This window comes from Oncorhynchus mykiss, chromosome 15 (assembly GCF_013265735.2).
Source record: "Oncorhynchus mykiss isolate Arlee chromosome 15, USDA_OmykA_1.1, whole genome shotgun sequence".
Lineage (NCBI taxonomy): Eukaryota > Metazoa > Chordata > Actinopteri > Salmoniformes > Salmonidae > Oncorhynchus > Oncorhynchus mykiss.
In genome coordinates, this window is record NC_048579.1 from 30,783,334 (window position 1) to 30,809,693 (window position 26,360).

Sequence of the window (26,360 nt, forward strand, 5' to 3'; positions counted from 1 at the left end):
TAAATAAAGGTGAAATAAAAAAATATCTTTAAAAAAAATTGATATTTAACGTGGCTAACCATCGATGTGGCGCTCAAATAAAAGCGAGCTAACCAGCTAGCTAGTTAACTACTATTATACATTTTGAACGCATAGTCAACCGTTTACATTGTGGGTAACCTTAGACTATTGGCACTGGTAGCTAGTTACGTGCAACTTGCTATCTAACAAGCCAAAGTTAGCTTAGCTAGTTTTGACCTGTCAGCTGTAAGCAGCATCGCCACATATCAAACGTTAGCAAGCTAGCGAGACGAACTTACAATGTATTCTCGAACTTGGCTGTGGAAATTCTGTTCTCTGATAGTAACATCGTCTTCTTCCATTCTTCATATTGCAAATGCAAGTAAATTGCCTCACTACACACTAGTCGTACAACTAACGTCCATAAAAACCTGTCTATGGTCAAACGAAAAACAGCTCAGGTAACAGCCAAAGCTCACTGTTGCCGTTCCAACGAAGTCCGCTCATTTTCCACCGCCCAAAAAAACGCCCCAAAATAAATTACGTCATCATTCCTCGACGAAAAATAATGACCCGGAAGCTGTTTTACCCCCCGGTGTGTGTGTTTCCTGGGTCGATTGTCAACATCAATGGCTGCCGTCATGAATATACACGTGTCTACAATTTGACGTTTTAAGATAGTTTTGTTTATATATTTCATGTGTTCCAAGGTAACGACTGGTAGGTTTTATATTTTTATTTATTTGAACCTTTTTGGTACCTCTTTGCTTCATAAACAAGCTTTTCTTGCTTCATAATCATAAACGAGCTTGTTTGCTTCTCGCCACGCTTTAAACTCGGTGAGACACAGAAAATAATATAATTATAAAAGTCAGTGTCTTTCGCCAAGTAATAATAATAGCATAGCTAGGTAGTTAACGATAGTTAGTAATATCTGTTGCAGAGATGAAAGGCAAGGGGAAAGCAAAGAGGAAAGGAAAGAAAGACACTGGTAAATTGCAAAAGTATATGATGACAGTTAACGACTTTGTAAAAAGTAAGGTAGGCTGTGATGAAACTGAAGAAACGGAAGATGGCAGTGGCTTGAGATTTGTTAAGAAGAAAAATAGAAAAGAAATTCGTAAGGAGCAAAGAAAGATGAAAAAGGCTAAAATTAAGAATCACTATGAAGGCTACAAGGCTCTCAAAGCATCCACTGGTGACAGTGTGGAAGTTGCAACCCTATCTGATAAACAACAAACAAAGAAGGTTAATGGAAAAGTAAAGGAAGACGAGCCAGTATCTCAACAACTCAAGTCAACTCCTGTTGTGACTGCCACAGGAGAGAAGGCTGAGAAAAAAGGACCTAAGAAACCTTCTAAGAAAGAAAAGAAAAGAAACAAACTTGAGGAATCAAGAAAAAAAGCCCTTTTGGAAGCAAATATTGCTGAGGACAGAGAAATTAAGAGGTTGGAGAGATCTCTTGGGTATAACAAAAGGAAAAACAAACAAAAACTTCCCCAGTCATTCGCTGATGATGGACTGGATTACATTTTGGGGGTGCTGGATGCTGGATCGGCAGCTTCGGGGATAATGCATGACAGTGATGATGACATGGACATTGCCAAAGAGAAATTAAGGAAATTGGAAGACAGTGAATCTGAAATGTCCGGCGATGAGGAGGAAGAACAAGGAGATGACTCGGAAGAGGAGGGCAGTGAACTAGGCAGAGATGGAGACCTGGATACCATCGAGGAAGATGAGATAGAGGAGGAAGAAGATGGGATGGATGAGGGTGGCGAAAGTGAGATGGATGAGAGTGGTGGAATAGCTTCGGAAGAAGAGAATGTAAAGGATGAGGGAGTTGAGAGTGGAGACTCAACGCTTGCAGGGCCGAAAGCTGACACTGTAAGTTGCCCAATTCGAATCTAATTTGTGAATTTTAGCTAAATTTAAGGACCTGTTTCCCAAGACATCGATTAAGCCTTGTCCTGGACAAAAAATAATCAAGCTCAGTGGAGAATCTCTGCTGAAAACACTTTTTAGTCCAGCATTAGATTTAATCTGTGTCTGGGAAACCGGACCTAAATGTATAGACTGAGAATGAAACACTACTCTGTATGTATAGGCTGTCCCGTCAGCAGGAAAATACGTGCCCCCTCACCTACGGGACACCGGGGATGATAAGCGCAGAGCTGAGTTGGAGAGACTGAAGAGACAAGTCAAAGGACTTGTGAACAGGTAATGAATGGTGTGATGATCTTGACTACTATATGCTCTTTCATCTTAATCAATGTACCGTGGCACTGTTTTATCTGATGTCACACTGGATTTGTCTCAATTCATATTTTGGTGCAAGGGGTGCTCAAGGTCCATATGTATCAAGCGTCTCAGAGTAGGAGTGCTGATCTGGGCCTGTATCCACAAAGCATCTCAGAGTAGGAATGCTGATCTAAGATCAGATTGAGCTTTTAGATCATAATGAATACTATTATATGGACAGATCCTATATCAGCACACTTACTCTGGGATGCTTTGTGGATACGGGTCCAGGTCCCCCCTGTCCGTGTAATCGACCGAAAAGGCTAAACTCATCCTAAATCAGCACTCCTATTCTGAGATGACTGTGTAGCTCAGTTGGTAGAGCATGGAGCTTGCAATGCCAGGGTTCGGTTCCCACAGGGGACCAGTGTGAAAATGTATACAGTTGCTACTGTAAGTCGCTCTGAGTAAGAGCGTCCGCTAAATGACTAAAATGTCAAATGTAAACATACAACCCCGAGTCTTGTGTTTTGGTGTCCATCTTGGTTCAAACATTGTTGTCCTGTGCTGCATTCTCCTCCGTAGGCTCAGTGAGGCCAACATGGCGTCCATCAGTGGCCAGCTGGAAGAGCTGTACATGAGCTCCAGCCGGAAGGACATGAACGACACCCTGACGGAGATCCTCCTGGCAGCCTGTGTCACCCCAGCCCTGATGCCTGACAGACTGCTCATGGAACACGTCCTGCTTGTCAGCATACTGCATCACACAGTGGGGCTTGAGGTAGGTTCGAACCGCATCAACACAATTACCTGTCATTCAACACACACACAGCTGTGTCCCAAATGGCTCCCTATATAGTGCAGGCCTCTGGTCAAAAGTAGCACTCTATATGGAATATGTTGCTCTTTGGGACATAGGCATAATTTATAAGTGAGGGGGTTAGTCACAATCAGCTATAAATGACAGTTGAATCCTAATGGATTGGTAGCAGGTATAAATGTCTAGACCTCTGTTCTCTCTTGGTGACCTTTAGTTCACCCCTGTATGCTCTTCTGATAAGAGCACAGAAAGAAGAAAATAGTATTTTGTAACAGTTGGTGTGAGAAAAGGAGTAACCATTTAACCTGTGAAAGATCGTTAGCTTGTGGTTTGTTTGATTTACGTCCTCAGTGTGACTTGTCTCCAGTTCCTTTATAACCTAATTCCTCCCCTTTTGATGAATGGTGAAGTAGCAATTCACACCTTCCTATTAGCATTATCTCTTTCAGTCTTGTTTACTCCCCATCCATCAGTAAATAGCCACATACACACATTCACATGCCCCCAGCATTCTCGGTTCCATTGACTTCTTTTCTCTATTTTCTGACCTTTGACATGATGTACCATTTTGCAGGTGGGGGCTAATTTCTTGGAGACGGTGGTGCGGCAGTTCGCCGAGTTGTACAAGAGCCCCGGCGAAGGCAAGGAGTGTGACAACCTGGTGGCCATGGTGGCACATCTCTACAACTTCCAGGTGGTGCACGCCCTCCTCATCTTTGACATCCTGAAGATGCTGTTGGGGGCCTTCGCCGAGAAGGACATTGAGCTGGTCCTGTTCGTGCTGAAGAACGTAGGATTCGCCCTGCGGAAGGATGATGCCCTTGCGCTGAAAGAACTCATCTCTGAGGCCCAGAGCAAGGCCAGTGGTGTGGGCACCAAGTTCCAGGACGAAAATAGGGTACGGTTTGTCACAGCAACACCACTCTCAACATCACCCGCTGTCTATACGCACCTCATTGTTGGTAACATTATTCAACCAGGGTCATTTTACATTTTGATTTTGGTCATTTGACAGAGACTCCTGTCCAGAGCAACTTGCAAGTCAAATGTATTAGCAAGCCAACTCTCTTCTGAATATCTTCTCAATCTTTAGGTGCGCTTCATGCTGGAGACCATGTTGGCTCTGAAGAACAACGATATGAGGAAGATCCCTGGCTACGACCCAGAGCCTGTTGAGAGACTCAGAAAGCTGCAGAGAACTCTGGTGGGTTACGGATCTGATTGACTTACGCCTTTACAACTGTCATACCATATCCTCAAAACCATTCTTTGCTCAGCCATGAAATATTCTTCCATTGTTGACGTTTCCCCTGGTATCTTTTAGCTAAAACCGCCAGGGGGCGCTATAATCTCATTTAGGAGTTTATGTGATAGGTTTGAGCACCCAGATTAGGGGAGCATGAAGAAGTAAGGTGGGTTTGCCACTAGACACTGATCTTGGGTCAGTTTTGCATTTCCCCCACTAACATTGAAGGTTGGGATTGGGTAAGGAGAAATTGATCCTAGAGCTCTATTTAGGGGAAACTTCACCCCAGAGCGTTATGTGAATGAGTTGTAACTGTTGAGTTCAGATCCACCAGAGTTCGGGGGGCAGTGATGTGAAGCTCAGGGTCTCCCTGGAGAACCTCCTGGCTGCAGAGCAGGTGGGCCGCTGGTGGATCGTGGGCTCATCGTGGTCCGGACTCCCCATGATGGGTGACCAGGGCAACAAGACCTCAAAACAGACTACTGCAGAAGGAAAGGTACAAAAAAAACTAAAAGATCTGGGGCCGTATGCATCAAGTGTCTCAGAGTAGGCGTGCTGGTTTAGGATCATTTTAGTCTTTTAGATCAAAATGAGTAAGATTATATTGACAGGGGCAGACCTGATCCTACATCAGCACGACCACTCTGAGCTGTTTTATACACATGGCCCCTGTTGCTCCACTAAATCATTACTGCAGCTCTTTCATATTAACATTTGAGTGGTCATTCTGAACTGGACAGCATTTTCAATGTATTTTACTGATCATAATGGCAATTTCCCTTCATCCGTCTCCTCAGTTCAGCGCCAAGGTCTTAGACCTGGCCCGGAAACAGCGAATGAACACGGACATCAGACGAAATATATTCTGCGTGATCATGACCAGCGAGGATTACCTCGATGCCTTTGAGAAGCTGATACGGTGTGTTTTTGTTTCCCTACCCTTTTTGCAACATTGAAATGCTTGCATACCAAGCTAGCCACTGCCACATGTTTTAATATGTGGCACTACGTTATTTTCTGTGCGCAGACTGGGGCTGAAGGACCAGCAGGAGAGGGAGATCGTACATGTGCTGATGGACTGCTGCCTCCAGGAGAAGAGCTTCAATGCCTTCTATGCTGTACTGGGAGAGAAGTTCTGTGAGCACGACAGGCGGTTCCAGGTAAGAGAACAGTGCCCGCAATTAGAAAGCCTCTGAGTGCTGATCTACAATCAGTTTAGCCTTTTAGATCAAACTGAGTAAGATAACATGGACAGTCTCCTACTCTGAGCTTAATGATTGCTCAGGCATTCTGATGGTTCTTAATTGCTCCATAGCGTTGTGATTGGGACATTCACTCTATAGCCACCCAACTATGACCCTCAGTTCACCTCAACGGTGTGGGGAAAACAAGGGAGTGTCTCTACTCCCTCTCGCACCTTTCTGATGTTTCGTTTCATGCTGTGAAAGTAGACAATGGTCATAACCCCTCACTTCCCCTTAAGCTTCCCTTCAGGTTACTACCCCATCTATGATAGTGATAACCATTGTCCCATTAAAGAGCTTTCATCTGAAGCGGTGCAAATGTTTGGTGTTCACAAGCGGATTAGATCAGGATTATGCGTTTGCTTGCTGTATTTAATGGGTTGGAATCACAGGAGGTTGGTGGCACCTTTAACTGGGGAGAACGTGGTAAGGACCGGAGCGGAGTTCATGGAATGGTATCAAATATATAAAATGCATGGTTTCAAGGTGTTTGATGCCATTCCAGTCACTATGTTCCGACCATTATTATGAGTAGTTCTCCCTTCAGAAACCTCCTGTGGTTGGAATGGGTCATGGATTGTAATACTGGGCCCGTATTCATAAAGCGTCTCAGAGTAAGTATGCTGAACTGGGATCTGTTATGTTTTTCTCTCTTGGATCTTAATGAACATGATTGCACATGCACTGGTACTCTGAGACGGCCCCAGGCTTTTGAATTGATTAGGGGAACTAGGATAGACTGCTGGATTTCTTCCATATCCTCCAAACCCCAAGTAGTCCCACAGATCCTCTGTTGTATGTTTCCCCAGATGACATTTCAGTTCAGTCTGTGGGACAAATTCAAGGACCTGTCCAGCCTATCCACCAGCACCTTCAGCAACCTGGTCCAGCTGGTCACACGCTTCCTCCGGAGAAAGTGCCTCTCCCTCTCCATACTCAAGGTCTGACACACCATGTTATAGAGATGAAATCCAGTCATAAGGAAGTGATTTGATGAATGTTAAAGGGGAAGTTCAGTATTTTACAACCTAATGTTAGGTTTTCTTCTGACCCTGAAAGTAGTCTATGGGCCAGGAGAAACAAATCCGTGGTTCGGGTTTCTTTGAACTGCCACTACAAACGTCAGCTCGCTAACTTACCTTCGGATTAACTTTTGGTGCCACTTTCGCTCTTGTCTCTTTGTAGGTGATAGAGTTTGGTGAGTTGGACAAGCCTAAAGTCAAGTTCCTGCGTCAGGTATTGACTAAGCTGTTAAAAGACACAGAGATGGAGGATCTTACAAACATATTTGGAAGGTGAGTGACGTAATGCATCAATTTCCAGTCCAAACTGAGTTTAGACTGAGTTTCTCAGTTTCCGTTAATGCCATTTTGCATACGGGCCAGGGTATATCAATGATAAACACGTGTTTTCATCACGTATACATTTTCTGAGTCATTCTATAATTTGTTGAGAAGAAATTCTATCAGGGCCAGATTGCTCTTCTCTCCCAGTCATGAAAACATCTCCTCCTTGTACTTCGCCTATCCTGTAAAACCGCACTGCTGACGATTGACTATGTGAAACGTCTGGTATCAATGTCTTTCATTGTGTTCGGTCTCCTCAGGATTTCGGGAATTCCCAAGCTAGGAATGCTGCGGGAGGGCTTGAAGCTGTTCATCAGTCACTTCCTACTAAAGAATGCCCAGTCGCAGGGACCAGCTGAGCAAGCAGACCTTCTGTCAGAGCGAGCCGAGGTTGCCACCAAGGCCATGGAGGCCAAAGAGACTAAACTCAAACTGTAAAACACAAACACACACTGAGACCCTGGGAGAACACCAGGAGAACAAAAGAGCCCTGTTGGGGGAACATGCTCGTTTTTTTTACAGACAACAAACCCAAGAGATGTTTGTCTCTGCGTGCAGTATGAAGGTGGTTAAGAGGTAGTTTTGTGAGCCAATGTGGCATGCTAGCGTACCTGTAGACTTCCAGTCATTACGCTAATGCTCGTTAGCATTGGTTCGAGAAACTACCTCTAACATCCTTCATACTGCGCACGGCGACACAAAAATGGTAACCCACGAGTTCATCTGACTCTGGCTAAGTAGCACTATTCCTTTAAAGATTTCACCATTTTGTGTTTGTGTGAGTTTGAGGATTGCCCCAAATACGGACAGACCTCGTTTGAATGATCTCCGTTTCGTAAACAACAGAGATGACTTCTGATGACATCGTAAATATCCAAATGAAGTAGGGGCTTCATCAAGTGGCACTGCTAATGAACATGACGGTGGAAAATATTTCCAGAGTGCAGTTACTCTAATGTATTGAAGTCACTGTCACTCACGGTGGATATTTCCTTTGTCTGTATATTTTAAGATTAGGATCACTTTATTGGTCAGTTGCACTCAAGGCCCAATCGAAAGTTGACTTCTGCTCTTAACCCAATCCCTACACATACAGATTGTTTTTTTGGGGGGGGGGGCTGTTGTTGTGCCTTGCTCAAGGGCACAAAGGCAGGTAACGGCATTGAGGATTTGATACCAGCAACCCTCCAGTTGTGAGCAGTTCCCAACCGATTTTTCCCGTCTGACCCAGGATTCTAACTGGCAACCCAACAGTTGCTGGCTCGCCTCTCTAACCGCTAGGTTACCTGCTGCCCCCTTTGTACAAATTTCATGGTTTTCAGTTTTTAAGCTACATCAATGGTATGTAGTGTACTAAAATGTATTTTACAGATGAATACAGGATTAACCCAGTAAAATGTTTCCAAACTGTTTATAAACATTTGATGTCGGTGCATGAGGCAATAATAAACCTTTTTTTCACGTTGATTAATCTGGTTAACTGGGTCTCAATGCATTTGTGTTTTTTTCATGGCAGTGCATTAATTAACTTTATTTGCATAATGTCAATAGCAGTCAAACTGGGGTCATATTCATTAATGTACACAGTAGCAAAATGTCGTAAAATATTTTATATGGGAAATGAAAATGAGGGTTTCTTATTTGACAACTTCAGGCAGTTCTTCCCAGTTATGGTGTGTATTCTTCAATTTAGTGTCTAGTGAAGAGCTCTCCAACAGGTGGATAGCGAGCTACCAAGCATTTCTGAAAGTAAATGCATTTTTTTCCCCACGTGTCCCATCTCAAACTTTCAGAAACATAAAGTTCCCGTCTACTATCCAATCAAAGCCTGACATTATCCCACTCCTAGTTAGCAACTATTGGGTTAAAAAGCCCAACGTAATATAAACTCAGCAAAAAAAGAAACGTCCTCTCACTGTCAACTGCGTTTATTTTCATCAAACTTGTGTAAATATTTGTATGAACATAACACAACATTCCAACAACTGAGACATAAACTGAACAAGTTCCACAGACATGTGACTAACAGAAATGGAATAATGTGTCCCTGAACAAAGGGAGGGTCAAAATCAAAAGTAACAGTCAGTATCTGGTATGGCCACTAGCTGCATTAAGTACTGCAGTGCATCTCCTTATGGACTGCACCAGGTTTGCCAGTTCTTGCTGTGAGAGGTTACCCCACTCTTCCACCAAGGCACCTGCAAGTTCCTGGACATTTCTGGGGGAATGGCCCTAACCCTCACCCTCCGATCCAACAGGTCCCAGACGTGCTTAATGGGATTGAGATCCGGGCTCTTCGCTGGCCATGGCAGAACACTGACATTCCTGTCTTGCAGGAAATCACGCACAAAACGAGCAGTGTGGCTGGTGGAATTGTCATGCTGGAGGGTCATGTCAGGATGAGCCTGCAGGAATGGTACCACACGAGGGAGGAGGATGGTCTTCCCTGTAATGCACAGCGTTGAGATTGCCTGCAATGACAACAAGCTCAGTCCGATGATGCTGTGACACACCGCCCCAGACCATGACGGACCCTCCACCTCCAAATCGATCCCGCTCCAGAGTATAGGCCTCTGTAACACTCATTCCCTCGACTATAAAGTTGAATCCGACCATCACCCATAGTGAGACAAAACTGCGACTCGCCAGTGAAGAGTACTTTTTTCCAGCCCTATCTGGTCCAGCGACGGTGGGTTTGTGCCCATAGGCGACGTTGTTGCCGGTGATGTCTGGTGAGGACCTGCCTTACAACAGGCCTACAAGCCCTCAGTCGAGCCTCTCTCAGCCTATTGCGGACAGTCTGAGCACTGATGGAGGGATTGTGCGTTCCTGGTGTAACTTGGGCAGTTGTTGCCATCCTGTACCTGTCCCGCAGGTGTGATGTTCGGATGTACTGATCCTGTGCAGGTGTTGTTACACATGGTCTGCCACTGAGAGGACAATCAGCTGTCCTTCCTGTAGCGCTGTCTTAGACTTCTCACAGTACGGACATTGCAATTTATTGCCCTGGCCACATCTGCAGTCCTCATGCCTCCTTGCAGCATGCCTAAGGCACGTTCACGCAGATGGGCAGGGACCCTGGGCATCTTTCTTTTGGTGTTTTTCAGAGTCAGTAGAAATGCCTCTTTAGTGTCCTAAGTTTTCATTAATTGCCTACCGTCTGTAAGCTGTTAGTGTCTTAACGACCGTTCCATAGGTGCATGTTCATTAATTGTTTATGGTTCATTGAACAAGCATGGGAAAGATCTGTGAAGTTATTTGGATGTTTACAAATTATTTTTGAAAGACAGGGTCCTGATAAAGGGACGTTTCTTTTTTTGCTGAGTTTATATGCCAATTAATTTCCAGCAAAATTACCCATCTGTCTGTTTCACACATTTGTCTATTACTCCGTATGTAACCAGCTAGCGTTACTAATGATAACCTTCTTGTGGATAGAAGTTAACAGTGTGGTTAGGTTTAGAAACAGATTTTAATTAGAGACATTGCAGAAATAGGTGGAGTTTATGACTTTGTGGCTGTAGTAACTAGTGACGACTCAGAAACATCGCTTGACAGACAAATTCCTCTTTTGCTTTATTAACTAGTGATGACCCAGTAACATGCTTGACCGAGAAATTCCTCTCTTGCTTTATTAACGACCCAGTAACATTGCTAAACCGATACATTCTTCTCTTTTGCTTTATTAATGCTCAATTAAAGGGGAATTACTTTTTTTTTAATCACTTTTTATTTTTTTCAGACCTCAAAATTGGTCTTCTGATTTGATTTCATCATTGACATAGACTCAGAACATACATTTTTGTGGGGCTCTAAGAGTTGTTTATTAACCATTATTTTACCAAGTATAGTACCAGTCAAAAGTTTGGACACACCTACTCATTTCAGGGTTTTTCATTATTTTTGCTATTTTCTACATTGTAGAATAATAGTGAAGACACCAACATTATGAAATAACACATGGAATCATGTAGTAAACAAAAAAGTATATTTGGGATTCTTCAAAGTAGCCACCCTTTGCCTTGATGACAGCTTTGCACACTCTTGGCATTCTCTCAGGCAGCTTCATGAGGTAGTCGCCTGGAATGCATTTCAATTAGCAGGTGTGCCTTGTTAAAAGTTAATTTGTGGAATTTATTTCCTTCCTAATGCATTTGAGTCAATCAGTTGTGTTGTGACAAGGTAGGGGAGGTATACAGATGATAGCCCTATTTGGTAAAAGACCAAGTTCATATTATGGCAAGAACAGCTCAACTAAGCAAAGAGAAACGACAGTCCATCATTACATTAAGACATTAAAGTTTGAACATTTTTTTTCAAGTGCAGTCACAAAAACGATCAAGCGCTATGATGAAGCTGGTGCTCATGAGAGCCGCCACAGGAAAGGAAGACCCAGAGCCACCTCTGCTGCAGAGGATAATTTCATTAGAGTTACCAGCCTCAGATTACAGCCCAAATAAATGCTTTACAGAGTTCAAGTAAAATACTAATTTCAACATCTGTTCAGAGGAGACTGCGTGAATCAGGCCTTCATGGTCGAATAGCTGCAAAGAAACCACTACTAAAGGACACCAATAAGAAGAAGAGACTTGCTTGGGCCAAGAATCACGAGCAATGGACATTAGACCGGAGGAATTCTGTCCTTTGGTCTGATGAGTCCAAATTTGACATTTTTGGTTCCAACTGACATCTTCGTGAGATGCAGAGTAAGTGAACGGATGATCTCTGCATGTGTGGTTCCCACGATGAAGCATGGAGGAGGAGATGTGATGGTGTGTGGGTGCTTTGCTGGTGACAATGTCAGTAATTTAGAATTTAAGGCACACTTAACCAGCATGGCTACCACAGCATTCTGCAGCGATACACCATCCCATCATCTGGTTTGCACGTAGTGGGACTGTCATTTTTATTTTTTTTTAACAGGACAATGACCCAAAACACACCTCCAGGCTGTTTAAAGGCTATTTGACCAAGAGGGAGAGTGGTCGGGTGCTGTATCAGATGACCTGGCCTGCACAATCACCCGACCTCAACCCAATTGAGATGGTTTGGGATGAGTTAGACCTCAGAGTGAAGGAATGCAGCCAGCAAGTGCTCAGCATATGTGTAAACTCCATCAAGATTGTTGGAAAAGCATTCCTCATGAAGCTGGTTGAGAGAATGCCAAGACTGTGCAAAGCTGTCATCAAAGCAAACGGTGTCTACTTTGAATAGTCTCAAATATAAAATGCATTTAGATTTGTTTAACACATTTTTGGTTACATGATTCCATGTGTGTTATTTCCTAGTTTTCATGTCTTCACTATTATTCTACAATGTAGAAAATAGTAAAAATAAAGAAAAACCCTTGAATGAGTAGGTGTGTCCAAACGTTTGACTGGTACTGTATATTGACAGAAAACACACCTCTTGTGCACCAAAGACCCGGGGAAGAGTTGCAGGGTAGAGGATAAGAGAAGAATGTGCCTATGTAAAAGCTATGAAAAAAAAGGAGTAGCTTGCCACATGTTTGATTTTTTTTTGAAGTAGCTCTCATGCTAGAAAAGGTTGGAGACCCGTGGTCATACAATCTAGGAGTCTGTTTTGAGCAGACACCGTAGTTATAAGAAATAATCCTCTCGGGGGCAGTGTGAAACAATGTCTGAGCATTCATATAGAATTTACGGGACCATCATCACTACTTGTATGTTTTTATAGGTACAGTATATTAATATTACATTGTACTAAAGCATTCTATTGAAGCCTGTTTTAAGCTTGAATCTCTAGTTGATTAATCATCTTCCTGAATAACAAGGGGTTGTGTACTCCCTATGTTAAATTATAAATCCTACACAGTTACATTTCCTTGGTGTACAACCTTAACCATGACTTGCGGCTGAGGAGGAGGTGGTTGAGGAGAAAATGAATGGCTTGGTGTATGCCAGTGGCATCTGCTTGTCCATAGCCAACTTTATAGGTCACTTTCTAATCTGTTGTCAACGCCATTAGCGTTCCTCTGTGAAATGATTGACCTCTTCCAATGCGCAAGCGTCCATGTTTACGCCTTCTTCTAGATGTGCCAACTGAATCACTATTCAATCTTTTGGTGTTTTTTTTTCCCCCCCTTGAATGTATCAACATTTCGTTAATGAGTATTTGTGATGTCTAATCTCATGTTCATTCATATTCTGCGTAGACTACCCATCAGAATGAAAGGACACTGGGGTTTTTATTCCGTCTCTGACAACAGTGGCTGCATGTGTCGCATAGCAGAGTCATTGCGTTACATTTGATGCCTGCTCCTATTAATTAGCTCCATTAATAACGTTTGCATTCAGCTGTGTGTGGGCCTGAGTGGCCAGAGGGTGAGACAGGGCCACAGGGGTCACTCAGAGGAAACATCTCTCTCTCAGACCTTACAATGGCTTCTTTGGGAGGGTGGCAGTGCCTTCGTCCTCAAATCCTTTGTGATGTCTAATATTGATGTATTTTGATGAATGCGAAAGTTGAATCATATGCATTTTCTGAACCGCTACATGAAGAGACTCCCATGACGATATTGCTGGTCTGAATGAGTCAGTCTCTGTGGTTTACAACGAGAAAACCCAGTGAGTCAACTAGAGGCAGATTGGGACTGCAAGATAAATAGACAGACGAGTCAGTGAAGATCACACAGGCTATTGTATGCAGGTGGGAGTCATCAGGTTGGTATTGACCCCTGGGTGACCCTGCTGTAATGGGTCTGCTAAGATGTTCTACTGAAACCTGTCCAGATAGCAAACACAACCAGCCAGTTAGGTGTCTGTAATCCCATCATCTGTAGTACGTACTACTTAATCAACACTATACAGTACTAACATAGTCACACAGGAATAAACTAAATATGGAGAAGCTAGGCCTATTATTAGCCTAAGAGCTCAATATTTTACAACGCTTACACTGTAGTACAGTGACTGTAATTGCCTATTTATGTGTGTTGATTGCTACTATCAATGGTTGGCTGTGTGTGTTCCATTCAGACTGACTCTGGTAAATCACAAAAGGCAACTTATTCCCTATATAGTGCACTACTTTTGACGAGAGCCCTGTGGGCCCTGGTCAAGAGGAGTGCACTTTAAAAGGAATAGGGTGCCATTTGGGACACGTGTCGACTCTTGTCTACTGTTCAAAGCTCTGTTTCCTCAAACTTTGCTCCCCGTCCTGCCCTCCCAACGAGTTTTCCCGTCCAATACCTGGCTGGGAGGTGTTGATGAGCTGATAAAGGAGCTCGCTCTCTATATACCCACACAGCTGGGCAAACTCAGCTGTGAGGAATTACTCCTCAATCAATAACCAATACTAACACAGCAGGAACTCCAAACTTCTGGAACAAATTTTGGAACACTTCTTTTCTCAGTAAAAAAAAAAAAATGCATAATGCATTTGGTCGAACATGAATGAGAAGCATGGTACACTGTTAAACACATCACACTTTATAAATGTATAGCTGCAACGCAACACGTCTGTGTTTCCTGAACAAAAAGACACTGCATGTGAATGTGAACAGGCAACCGGCACATGTGGATCATAGGAGAGCTATTGGATATAGAGAGATATTAGAAAAGGCATTATGGCTAATAGAAGTGGAATATATTGCAAAGGAAATGCTCTTCATGCCTGGAGCACTGTGGTGATATTTACAGGCATGTAATTGCTCTGACATAGAACTTCTTAGGTGCTATGTAGGCCTAATTAGTATATATATAGCATGACTACTAACCTGGACTGAATTACATAGCCACAAATGCCATTGCAATTACTAAGAGCTCTACTTTCTTCCCATAGTGAGCTCAGTAGCCTTTAATGTTGTTGCCTTTTATACATTTGACTCATAAAGGCATACATGTTGTTGAGTTGCATATAACATAGTATAATCCAGAAAGACCTGCATTATAGTGTGTGGTTCATGTAATCTACACATGTTAGTAGGCTATTATACACTTTTGAAGATTCTGTCTTCCTCCTTGGTCTGTCTGACAGGTCGGGTCATGGGAATCGCAATAGCACTATTGGATCTGTGCAAACGTGCTGGGAGAGCAAACAAACCAACAAGGGGATCGTATTCATAAACCTTTGAAACCGCGCGTTAATCAGTATAGGCAGATACACAACACAAGTATTATTTTCAAAGGCTTGAACTCATCCGATTGCCATTCGATCTGCTAAATATAGACATGACGTCGTGACTAATTAAAATAACCTGCTAGTTCGCACGTTATGCACCACAATATGCATTTAGTCATCAACATTATTGCATCCTGTGCAAGATGACAGACTTCCCGACTATGTGTTGATCAAACAAAATCAACAGTCTTTATCAATCAAAGTTATACTGAGACCTGAAGGTAAATGATGGGGCGGCAGGGTAGCCTAGTGGTTAGACCGTAGGAATAGGAACCGAAATGTTGCAAGATCGAATCCCCGAGCTGACAAGGTAAAAATCTGTTGTACTACCCCTGAATAACCCACTGTTCCTAGGCCGTCATTGAAAATAAGAATGTGTTCTTAACTGACTTGCCTGGTTAAATAAAACATAATGACCTCTAAACTAAAACCAAATTGCCTACAAAATGGGATCATAGTTGGAAACGTGTGTTTAATAGATTCACATTCGTCAGCATGGAAAAACACATTTATTTAATGTCGCCTGTACCATGGGAGACGGTAAACAATAATTTAGCATGCAGACATGTAGACATTTTATAAACACAGTGTACAAAAATAAACGCATAACATTTTTCTGCACGTAAATGGTAGGCCTATATGACGCAATGACATAACTGTAAAACCACACAATGTTCAAAAACATGACACAAAAGAAAATGCAAAATGTGGCATGTCTGAATTTACAATTGGTCGCCATATCAAAATATTATGATAATAACCCCTATAGTGGAGAACCCATATGATTGTAGTGGACATTAGGGTCCTAAAACAACAGAGAAAACATGACATTGTCACATAAAACCATGCAATGTTACAAATAATGTACCTCAATACTACCTTCTAAAACGTCAATCTGACCTTGCTTGCTAGAGCCATTCTGCACACACTGAATCTCAGTCAGGCATGGATCCTTTAGTGTTTTCCAAATTATTCTCATTTAATTTCTGAATTTCCGGGTAGGTTTTAATGTTTTTATTACTGTAGGCCTACATGCATCTGTAGTTTATGGAGTGTATAGTTTTTCAAAAATGCACGTTTCCTTGTCCCACGTTTCCTTGTCCCTGTCTCAAGGTTGTGGACTTATATCACTGGTGTGGTTTCTCTCGTCGTCTGAAGAGCAATCCGAGGAGTTGTACAGGAAGTTACCACCGTCATCATCGTCACTGTCCCCGAAGTCTCTTATTCTGTTACTTTTTGCAGAACCAGTCTTTTGATAATCCGTTTGTTCCTGTCCGTCAGATTTCTCCTGGCCGTTTTTGTTGTTTTTCTTATTCTCTGCCTCCTGCGCGGCTTGCTCTTTGGCCTTCTTGCTCCGTTTCCACTTCATCCGCCTGTTCTGGAACCAAATTTTCACCTGAAAATAAAAATAACAAATATTTATGAGGCAATGTTTTGAATTTTTTATTTTTTATTCAATTATTAATTGGCCGTTTTTGAATACGCGTAAGCGCCGTGCGTAATAGGCACCTCCAGCACCACCTGACTTGACTATATAACACACAACTAAATAACAGTGTAAAACTGATTGAATAGCCTAATAGTGGTATGTTTTACAATGTCTCTCAAACAAACATGTATTTGTTAGAAATGTAGCTCTTATATACCTGCGTTTCAGTCAGCATCAAGGATGTAGCCACTTCAAAGCGCTTTGGTCGCGACAGATACTTATTCAGTTTGAATTGATGCTCGAGCTCCAGGAGCTGCTGACTTGTGAATGCAGTCCTTGGTCTTCTGCACTTTCCAAGCAAGTTTGATTGGGCCTGAGCTAGAAAACAAAATATAAGTCAATTTCTAGTAATAAGGTCAAGAAAAAAGCATGACAACGGGCGTGCATGTTTTTACATTAGGAATATTCACGCATTTGGATGCATTATTCGATAGGCAGTATATAGCAGACCTAGGCTATATTAATAATCCTTATATGCCTGCAAAACGGAGGAATAATAGGCATATGGGTCCTAATTGAGATAGGTTTAAATGCAATTGCTATGATATTGGCTTGCAAGATACAATTTTGTAATAAGCTAATTGAAAAACAAACGGTAATAATTTTAGGTTAAAATGGGGAACTTGTTGCTGAATATTAAATGGCGAAAAGCTTGAAATGAAACCGATTTAAATTGAACATATATAGAGACCACATAGCCTTTGGGATAAAAAATGTCTGCGTTTATGCACACTGCCTCCTCAAGAAACAGTACGAGTTCCGGTTCAAAATTGCCAAAATATTGTTAGAGCCAACATCTAACATTGCCATAGAATAAGTACTCAATGAGACCTAAGCTATTTGCCACCTCATTTTGAACAAATCTGTTAAAACGAACAGGAACAAAAAGGCAGTATCTGGTGAGCAAACAGTGTGTCGGCTGTGGGTTTCACACTCTTCTGTCACTTTCCCACTGTCCATTATCTGTCCATTTTAGTTCCTCTCTGAAAACCTATCACCCTCTCTCCTCTCAGTCAAACAGCCTTTTTGTCTGGGAACATTTCTTCGAGTCACGGGGCCATAATGTAAAGGCACCAATGGATCAATAGTGTAAAATGCATGAATTTACTCGCCACGTGTAAAGCAAAAACAATTATTTATTAGAAGTCCAAAAATAATGTAAAAGCATAGACGACAAAACGATGAAAAATAAACAGGTATACTCACAATACTCACAGTTAAAATCGGGCATTTTGGGCAGCATCATTCCCGCTGTGGAGACTCGCAGCCAGTGGTCGAGCTGAAAGGTCCCGGCAGACAGTTTGAGGGAGTCACTGGGATGGTGGTGATGGGACCCATGAGGATATGAATAGGACAGGGCAGGGTGCTGCCCGAGGGAGTAGGTATACATGGGGTGGCCGTAGAGAGCCTGGGAAGGGATCCCTGCGCTACTCTGTGGATGTAATCCAACAATACTGTGGGGACTGTTCAAGAAGCCCGGTTTAGGAATCAAACCACAGGAGGAAATCCTCGGTGGAGACGGAGTCTCAGTCCTTAAAGAGTCGGCATTCAATTCTGAGGCTTGTACACTTCCGGACGATGAAATGGAAGAGGAGGATAAAGAAGTCACAAGCGCAAGCGGAGATGTCTGCACCTTCGGCGGGTCAACAGCGAGAAGCGCATCGATGCGGAAATTTGTAGATTTCTCCATTTGAACCAGTGTCCCCGTCCTTTGCAGACGTTGAACAGTTAGTTGCCTATGAAAACGATGTTGAAGTGTCGTTGTTGTTCCACCTCTCAAAGTTTTGATCTCGGTTAAAGTATGAACGGTGAAACTCCACATGACACTTAATTCCTATTCGGTAGGGGATTGGTTCCACCCATTTGGCATGGAGTTGTCCCATTGGTCAATTCAAGACATGTTCACGGTGCGTTTTTTCGGCACATTGCATACCTCTCCAATAAATGAACCGCCCCACGTTGGTTGTTGTTTTTAAATAAGTTTTTTTTTTAAATCATATTTTCATTATACAAGGAAAATGATCGAAATGTTGCATAAAACGGATACATTTAAGAAAAAAATTTAGAGAGCTTGTATTGACATTATTTCGAGTTACAGTATGTAACTTTAATTTAATTCCACTGTGAAGACTTCAACGCCTGGTGATTGCAACCATGGGAAACTATTAAAATGTTTTTTTTTTTGTGTGTACATCTTTGTGAAGAGAATCGTTTGCCATTCACCGTAGTGACAGGGCTCGTTATTGTAGACTACAATATATATTTATTTATTTCTGCAATGTAAGATAATGGGGTGGGCATCGAGGGGCCAGGGGAATCCTAACTTCAGATCCGCGCGCAATTCCAATTTTCGACATTGTCGCATGCATTTCATTAGGCCTACATTTTGCCCCACAACCATGTAGGCCCATTCAATATTTTGGATTTTCATGGTTTATCTAGCCTACGTTTCCGTCATGTTGGTAATGACATACATATTCCCCAAAATATTTTGGATGAGGCCTATACAGTAGCATAATAGTAGCATTTTGTTATGTCTGAAAACGTATGCCTTCATCGCGCCATGCAATACATATTCCTCCCCCCGAAAGTTTAACGTCACAAATGAAAAACTGTGTCTATGCATGACCCGGAGATCTTACGAGCCCAACTGGGAAATCTAGCTGAGAGCCTGCCTTATGCCACTACCCAAACCCGAGAGATCGAAAAGTCCTACATTTTTTGCTCTGTCCCACAATATAAATGTGAAATGTAGGCCTAACTGTCTTGATATCATGGAGTGCATAGCCTCCCGGAACCCTGAAAAAATAAAGGTTATATGATGACTGGAGTTTTTTTTGTGTGTTCTGGGATGAACTCAATGCAACACATTTTCATCCTTTAATTATATTTGACTTTTCAAAGTGTATTAAATGATAAAATATTTCTAATTAGGGTAAGACCATATATATTTGAAGATTCTGAACTGACCTAGCTGCCCCCTGGATCTATCTATTCCTCTATGTCTCGGCTTGCAGCTGCTAAATGCACACCCCGCCTCATGCTGTAGACTTCGTTTTCCAAGAAAACATGCAAAACCACGACACATGTTTGAGATTTTAGGCTCTAATGTATGGCAATTATGGAAACGCAATTATGAAAGTGCACTAATTGTCATCAATTGAGACAAAAATCTGTGAAAAATCCGTAGTAGCCGGATACAATTGAGCGCACAAAATATGAAGCATAGATTAGTTAGTTATTTGAGCTATAGTTTCCGTGTAGGCCTATAGCTCTGGGGTGGTTGCCTTTTGGTCTAATAAGCCACTTAAAGTTAATGGAAGAAGAGGTCAAGATGAGAATTATTGACACCCTGTTGCCCTTAACTTGTCTCCCAATAAAGCTGATTAGTTTTTGTCAATTCATCAGCTAACCACTCTCTTGGGAACGGCGCAGACGTTTATTTTCTCTGGGGAAATCAACAAGTCACTGGGTAGTTCCAAGTAAAGGATCACCATTTAATTGGAAACCTTGATAATATCATGACCGATTACGGAATAATAGCTGAGTCTTAGATTGATGTGTGGCATCATGTAAAGTGAATCCACGTATGCACCACACAATTAGAAGGCTTAAACCTGAACCTAAAAGTTAATCAAATAATGGCATTGGGGTTATCTTGATATGACTTTTATCTCGCTCAGGCCTCAGATCATTTTCTCCTTTCGACATTTCGAACATGGATTAATTTGTATTTTTTTATGATGAGCTTTGAGATCCATTAAGAAAACGTTTTGACAGTCCAATTTCGGTAGTTTTGGAATTTATGAACAGCATCTGTGCCTTCTGAATCACTAAAACATCTCGCTTTCATTATTTTCTTAATATCTTAACAGTGCCACACCGTTAGATCTGTGCTTTGTCCCCACCCCCGTTTTAATTTCATTAAGGGGCCACATGAATATTTCTATTAAAGCACCAGTGAAATATGAAGCCATTTACTATTGGCCTGCACCAATCACGGAGATTTATTCCCCTTTTTCATCACATCAACAGGAGGTAAAATTAATATGGCACCCTGAGATGGAAGAGGACCCTAAAACCCCAGTCTTTCCTGAAAGGTGTTCATTTGCGCCGTAATTACTTTCACAATTAACTAAAATACAAATCAAAGTGACAAATCGAGATAGTTTATATATTAATTACCCTCGGTAAATGTGTTCATTGTGAAAATGCAATTTAAAGGGGACCTGCACTGTCTCTTCTATTGCAATAAACACATTCAATTAAATTGGCACAAATGACCACTGGCTTGAAATGTATAGGACTTTTTTTTTAAGCACATTTGTGGCACATAATCATTTTCTCAATGTCATTTGTTGAGGAAGCAGAGCAGGCCTATTTCTTTCCATATAAGACCTTGGACGATAGACTCCATTATTGAATATCATTAGTGGGAAGATTACATTCTGCAAGACCTGTGCATATGCTTTTTGTAGACTGCTGGACCTGAGTAGAGATCTAATTTCTCTGCATCACACACAATATGTCTAAACGTCCTTCTTGAAATTCAGTATTGCTGGCTAATTTGTTGGAGACGTGCCATCAATTTTGTTTGGCTGCAGAGAACTATTGATCATTTATCTCAATGTCCTTCAGCATGGTGACATGAACCACTCAATAGAATGTAGCTTGTGTTATAGGCCTATTATAATGCAGATCTTGTTTTATTTTGGAGGAAAATAGCAGTCGTTTTTAAGGTTCTCATAAAAAAAGTGACCAATTGCAATGGCCTAATAATTTATTTTGAGTAAACATCCAATGAATGAAAATTATTCAAAACTTAAAAAGTTTTATTCAAAATTGTTGATAATTTTCTTTCTAAGATAAATATCCATTATTGTTTATAGTGCAACATTGTTAAAAATAAATTATTATTAATATTATTATCTATATTGGTGTTATTGTTGTTTAGGCCAATCACATCGTCATTAACAACAAGTAGCCTAGGCCAATCATCAACACCACCATCCACTTCCGTCATCAACCTATAGTCTGCTGGAATTATACCCTTAAAAAGTTATAGGTTTACCTTTCTGTAATCCAACGTGTTTACGGTGAAACTATTTTATTTCATGAACCCAACGAACATTTTCAATTCCATGGAGTGACGGTCAAATCAGTCTGCTTTCGTGTTGTAAAATTTCAACCAAACGAGATGACGCGAGATAGGCCATTCATTCCGCCATGACACGAGACACCGTGATTGACGATCTGAAATGTTATCGAGGGAATCTTCGAAAGTTTGTTTCCAATTGACAATGGAATTGATTCATTGTGCACCTGTCAAAGTGTTAAGAAACCATGTTTATTATTTAATAGAATTACTTTACAGATCTTCTACAGAAGTTATTAGGCCGAAGGAGTGCTATTTGTTTATTTGGTTTTGCAGAAGCAGCAGCTGGTCAACCTGCATGCTAATAAGAAATCTCGCTGTGATTTGTTATTTAATTAATATATTGCCTTCATGGATTTTTAAACACAAGCAAAGAAAATCACAACTAATGGATGTGACAAAACAGGGCGCTATTTAAATATAATAAAGAATAAAGTGCACTTGTGTTCAGCACAATGAATGTTCAATGCCTTCTGCTCAAAGGCAATACATTGATGATGACACAGTTGAGTATGATTAACACTATCACTGTTTAGACTTTTACATCAAGTGTTTTTAAGAAAAAAATATACTAACATTTGCACCCCCTAAAGCGTCTTTTTATCCATTAGCAAACTGCAATGAATTTCCTTGAGGAGCATCCATCACCCAAAAACCCGTTTCTCCTTATTTTCTGTCAAGCCTTTCCATTTCGTATTCAGGGGAAATGTAGTGACGTGACATCCCACAGACAGTACATTATGATGATTTATTTTATAAAAAGACACTTCAAACCTGTGTGCTTAAATTGATTAGATTAGATGTAGCTACAACACCATGCAGTCCTTCATTTTTCAACGCTGAATTAATCTTTGACAGGCCAGAGGTTTATGGTATCTTGAAATGTGTACCTCTAGTCCCGATCTTGATGTCTTGACTTGGTCCTGAGACAAAAACAAGTTAACATGTATAAGCACAAAATGTGAGGCCATAATGGGTGCCTTTATCCTTTGTCCATTACTGTGGCAACTCTAAACAGCTAACTTACCACTTGTGATTTGTCCAGGTTAAGAAATTGTTCAGCTGTGCAGTGTGAATGTGTTGGTAAGTTTTCATGGAAGTGTTTAAGACATAAATTATTGTGGGGGTGAGCAGGTAAACTGAAAACTTGATGTCTGAAATTTCTGCAGATCACTGTAACAATAAAATAATGAAAATATCTTGACAATGATATACTGTATGACTTCTAATTGCACATAAAATGGCACAAATGATTGACCTTCTTTGACTTAATGGAGGGTGGAAAGTGGCTTAAGTATCTCAGGAGAGTTACTGGATTAGCTCTTTATATCTCTTTTCACACAGAAAAAGGATTACATCAATCAATCCTTCTGAACAGAAATGGGAGATTGAGGGAACAGTAGTATTGGTCATCAAAATAGTTAAAAGGTTTTAAAAACAATTCTAATAACTGCAACAGTTGGACAATGGATCCGAACTTTTAGAATTGTAAAAATCCTTCCGATATTGACTGAATTATAGCACAGACAAATAATGGAGGTTAGGGATTCAATTTAATGTAAAACGTCACCTTCTTTCTTAGAATACACTCGTATATATTGTGTTTATATTTTGTGTTAAAAGAAAGACAATTATTTGCACAAATACAATGGGGTATGTGCATTATGAAGAAATTAACAAACAGGTGGAACAGGGCTGTAACCACAAAAAGCATGCTCTATTTAGGAGAATGACTGTAGTATATATGAGGCTAGCCCTTGATCATGACTCTCAGTTCCATTACACATAAGAGTCATTGGATGAAAGCACAACCTGTATGGGGGAGTTTTGTTTAGAGCCCCAACCCTCAATCTGAACATTAACATGCGTTGCTTGAGGTATGGTTTTGGAAGCATAAGGACCGTCGTATCTTTCATATCAGCAAGAAATTATTGTCAAAAAACAAAAGGTTCAATTGATACACACCTTGTTAGGCTTAGTGTTTCCATATATCCATGTTACAGCGATTGTTTACAGAAAACAGAAGGAAGACCAGCACTAATTAGCTTTCTAGCATGTTCCAAACACATGTGGGTAAGAATACCTTGGGAAGTGTAGCAGAAGTGTAGTCTAGTTGGATGGAGGCACCCATAGCTGGATGGATCTATGCAAAACTACTACAGTAAGTACATATTTTTTATTGGAAGGATTCTTTCTCGCTGATGAAAGATAAGGGCCATAATCTTCCAAAGACATATCACAGAAGATCAATCAAATGGTATGTTTGCAGATATATTCAATCACTCCCTATCCCAGTCTGCTGTCCCCACATACTTCAAGATGGCCACCATTGTTCCTGTACCCAAGAAGGCAAAGATAACTGAACTAAATTACTACCGCCCCGTAGTACTCACTTCTATCATCATGAAGTGCTTTGAGAGACTAGTCAAGGATCATATCACCTCCACCTTACCGGCCACCCTACACCCACTTCTGTTTGTATACCGCCCCAACAGGTCCACAGACGATGCAATCACCATCACACTGCCCTGTGCAATTGGGTCCTGGACTTTCTGTTGGGCCTGCCCCAGGTGGTGAAGGTAGGAAACAACATCTCCACTTCGCTGATCCTCAACACTGGGGCCCCACAAAGGTGCGTGCTCAACCCCCTCCTGTACTCCCAGTTCACCCACGACTGTGTGGCCATTACCAACAACAACGAGACAGCCTACAGGGAGGAGGTGAGGGCAATCGGAGTGTGGTGTCAGGAAAACAACCTCTCACTCAAAGTCAACAAAACAAAGGAGAAGATCATGGACTTCAGGAAACAGCAGAAGGAGCACCCCCCCGGCACTCCCCCATCCACATCGAAGGGACAGCAGTGGTGAAGGTTGAAAATTAAGTTCCTCGGCGTACACATCACAGACAAACTGAAATGGTCCACCCACACAGACTGTGTGGTGAAGAAGGTTCAACAGTGCCTCTTCAACCTCAGAAGGCGAAAGAAATTTGGCTCGTCACCCAAAACCCTGACAAACTTTTACAGATGCACAATCGAGAGCATCCTGTCGGGCTGTATCACAGGCTCTCCAGAGGGTGTTGTGGTCTGCACAACGTATCACCGGGGGCAAACTACTTGCCCTCTATGACACCTACAGTACCTGATGTCACAGGAAGGCCAAAAAGATCATCAAGGACAACAACCACCCGAGCCACTGCCTGTTCACACCGCTACCATCCAGAAGGCGAGGTCAGTACAGGTGCATCAAAGCTGGGACCGAGAGACTCAAGGCCATCAGACTACTAAACAGCAATCACTAACTCAGAGAGACTGCTGAGTTAGTGACTGGCCACTTTAAAAAATGGATCACTAGTCACTTTAAATAATGTCACTTTAATAATGTTTACATATCTTACATTACTCATATCACATGTATATACTGTTTTTATACCATCTGTTGCACCTTGCCTATGCCGCTCAACCAACGCTCATCCATATATTTATATGTACATATTCTCATTCACCCCTTCAGATTTGTGTGTATTAGGTAGTTGTTGGGAAATTGTTAGATTACTTGTTCGATATTACTGCACTGTCAGAAACTAGAAGCATAAGCGTTTCGCTACACTCGCATTAACATCTGCTAACCATGTGCATGTGACCAATAACATTTGATTTGATGACATGATTATTAACACTGTTAAACTTTAAAAACAGCATTGGGATTGTAGTTCACGTGAGGTAGTAGCGGGCAAAGCTAATGGCTGAAAATGGCAGAATGCCGCCTAGAGTTTGAGAGCTAATATGACGCCTACCTACACCTGCGCTGTCGAGACTGCCTAATGAATTTTGTTGTCAAATTATGTTGCATAATTCAACAAGTGTGTCAATAGCAGGATAATCCAGGTGTCATTTTCGTTAGTTGCTTACATTTCAGTGCATCTAATTTGTAAACATTTCAACTGTATTAAATTAAACTTTTTCAATTCCACAAAAAAATGAAAACTCATTGAAATAAAGTTATTTATTTCTTATCTTTCTTGTGATGTAAGTGCCCCGACTAAGCATTCTTATAGACGAGTCCATTTCAACCATTACCAGAGTTTTTGGACAGGTCATTAAAACGTTTCCGTGGTCAAAACGTTAACGAAAAAACGACAGGCACAAGCAAGAGGAAGAATGAGTCACAGGAGTAAAATATAAGCAATCAATCCAGCGAGATTTAAGTGCCAAGTACATTTGGGACCCCTCCAACACAGGAAATACTATAGATGGGTGAAACATACAGATAGTCAGGTGGGCGGGGCATGCACGTTGCTAATGAACAGCAGCAGTTTCGAGTCCACTCCTAAATAAGACAGCCAGGGTCATATGCACAAGTAATTTCGATAAACCTGTATAATAAAACAATATGTTTAAGGTTTGGATATCTTGACATCTTGTCTTCTTTCCATTCATAAATGTACACTATTAATGCATCTAACATTGTATTCATATTGCATATCACAGACCTATATATATTTTATTTCTTCTTTAGAGATAGCTGAAGTTGAACTAGGCCTATTGTATACTCTAATTGCAGTATAAATAATATTAGCATACTGTATGTCAGTGGTTCCCAACCTTTTTCAATTACTGTACCACCAACTGAATTTTGCTCGGCTCGGGGGACCGCCTCTTGTGCATTTTACCTCATG

General features: G+C 41.4%; 3 protein-coding genes across 6 annotated transcripts in view; 1 reads left to right on the forward strand and 2 right to left on the reverse strand.

Moving 5' to 3' along the window:
• Positions 1–539, reverse strand: part of lmbr1 (limb development membrane protein 1) — a 57,417-nt gene extending 56,878 nt beyond the window's left edge. Inside the window, exon 1 of one of the 3 annotated variants that reach the window (XM_036944285.1) lies at positions 300–537. In XM_036944285.1, the coding sequence (XP_036800180.1) occupies positions 300–362 (63 nt within the window). In that variant the 5' untranslated portion in view covers positions 363–537. Of the gene's footprint in view, positions 1–299 lie in introns of all 3 variants that reach the window. The other 2 variants (XM_036944284.1, XM_036944283.1) reach the window with 2 other exon arrangements.
• A 50-nt stretch (positions 540–589) lies between these two features.
• On the forward strand, positions 590–8,368 carry nom1 (nucleolar protein with MIF4G domain 1). Its single transcript, XM_021563039.2, has 11 exons — positions 590–1,887; positions 2,108–2,220; positions 2,827–3,022; positions 3,636–3,959; positions 4,155–4,265; positions 4,633–4,803; positions 5,105–5,226; positions 5,335–5,467; positions 6,361–6,492; positions 6,737–6,846; positions 7,158–8,368. The coding sequence occupies exons 1-11, from the start codon at positions 946–948 to the stop codon at positions 7,333–7,335; spliced, it is 2,532 nt and encodes an 843-aa protein (XP_021418714.2). The 5' UTR covers positions 590–945; the 3' UTR covers positions 7,336–8,368.
• Positions 8,369–12,753: 4,385 nt separating this feature from the next.
• On the reverse strand, positions 12,754–18,343 carry mnx1 (motor neuron and pancreas homeobox 1). Of its 2 annotated transcripts, none has more exons than XM_036944286.1 (3): positions 17,744–18,343; positions 16,686–16,846; positions 12,754–16,435 (listed from the first exon to the last, which is right to left on the reverse strand). In XM_036944286.1, exons 1-3 carry the CDS (start codon positions 18,216–18,218, stop codon positions 16,148–16,150), a joined length of 924 nt encoding a protein of 307 aa, XP_036800181.1. In that variant the 5' UTR covers positions 18,219–18,343; the 3' UTR covers positions 12,754–16,147. The 2 variants fall into 2 exon arrangements, with proteins under 2 accessions (XP_036800181.1, XP_021418715.2); XM_021563040.2 differs by having other exon boundaries at positions 17,735–18,342.
• Between the last annotated feature and the right edge of the window lie 8,017 nt (positions 18,344–26,360).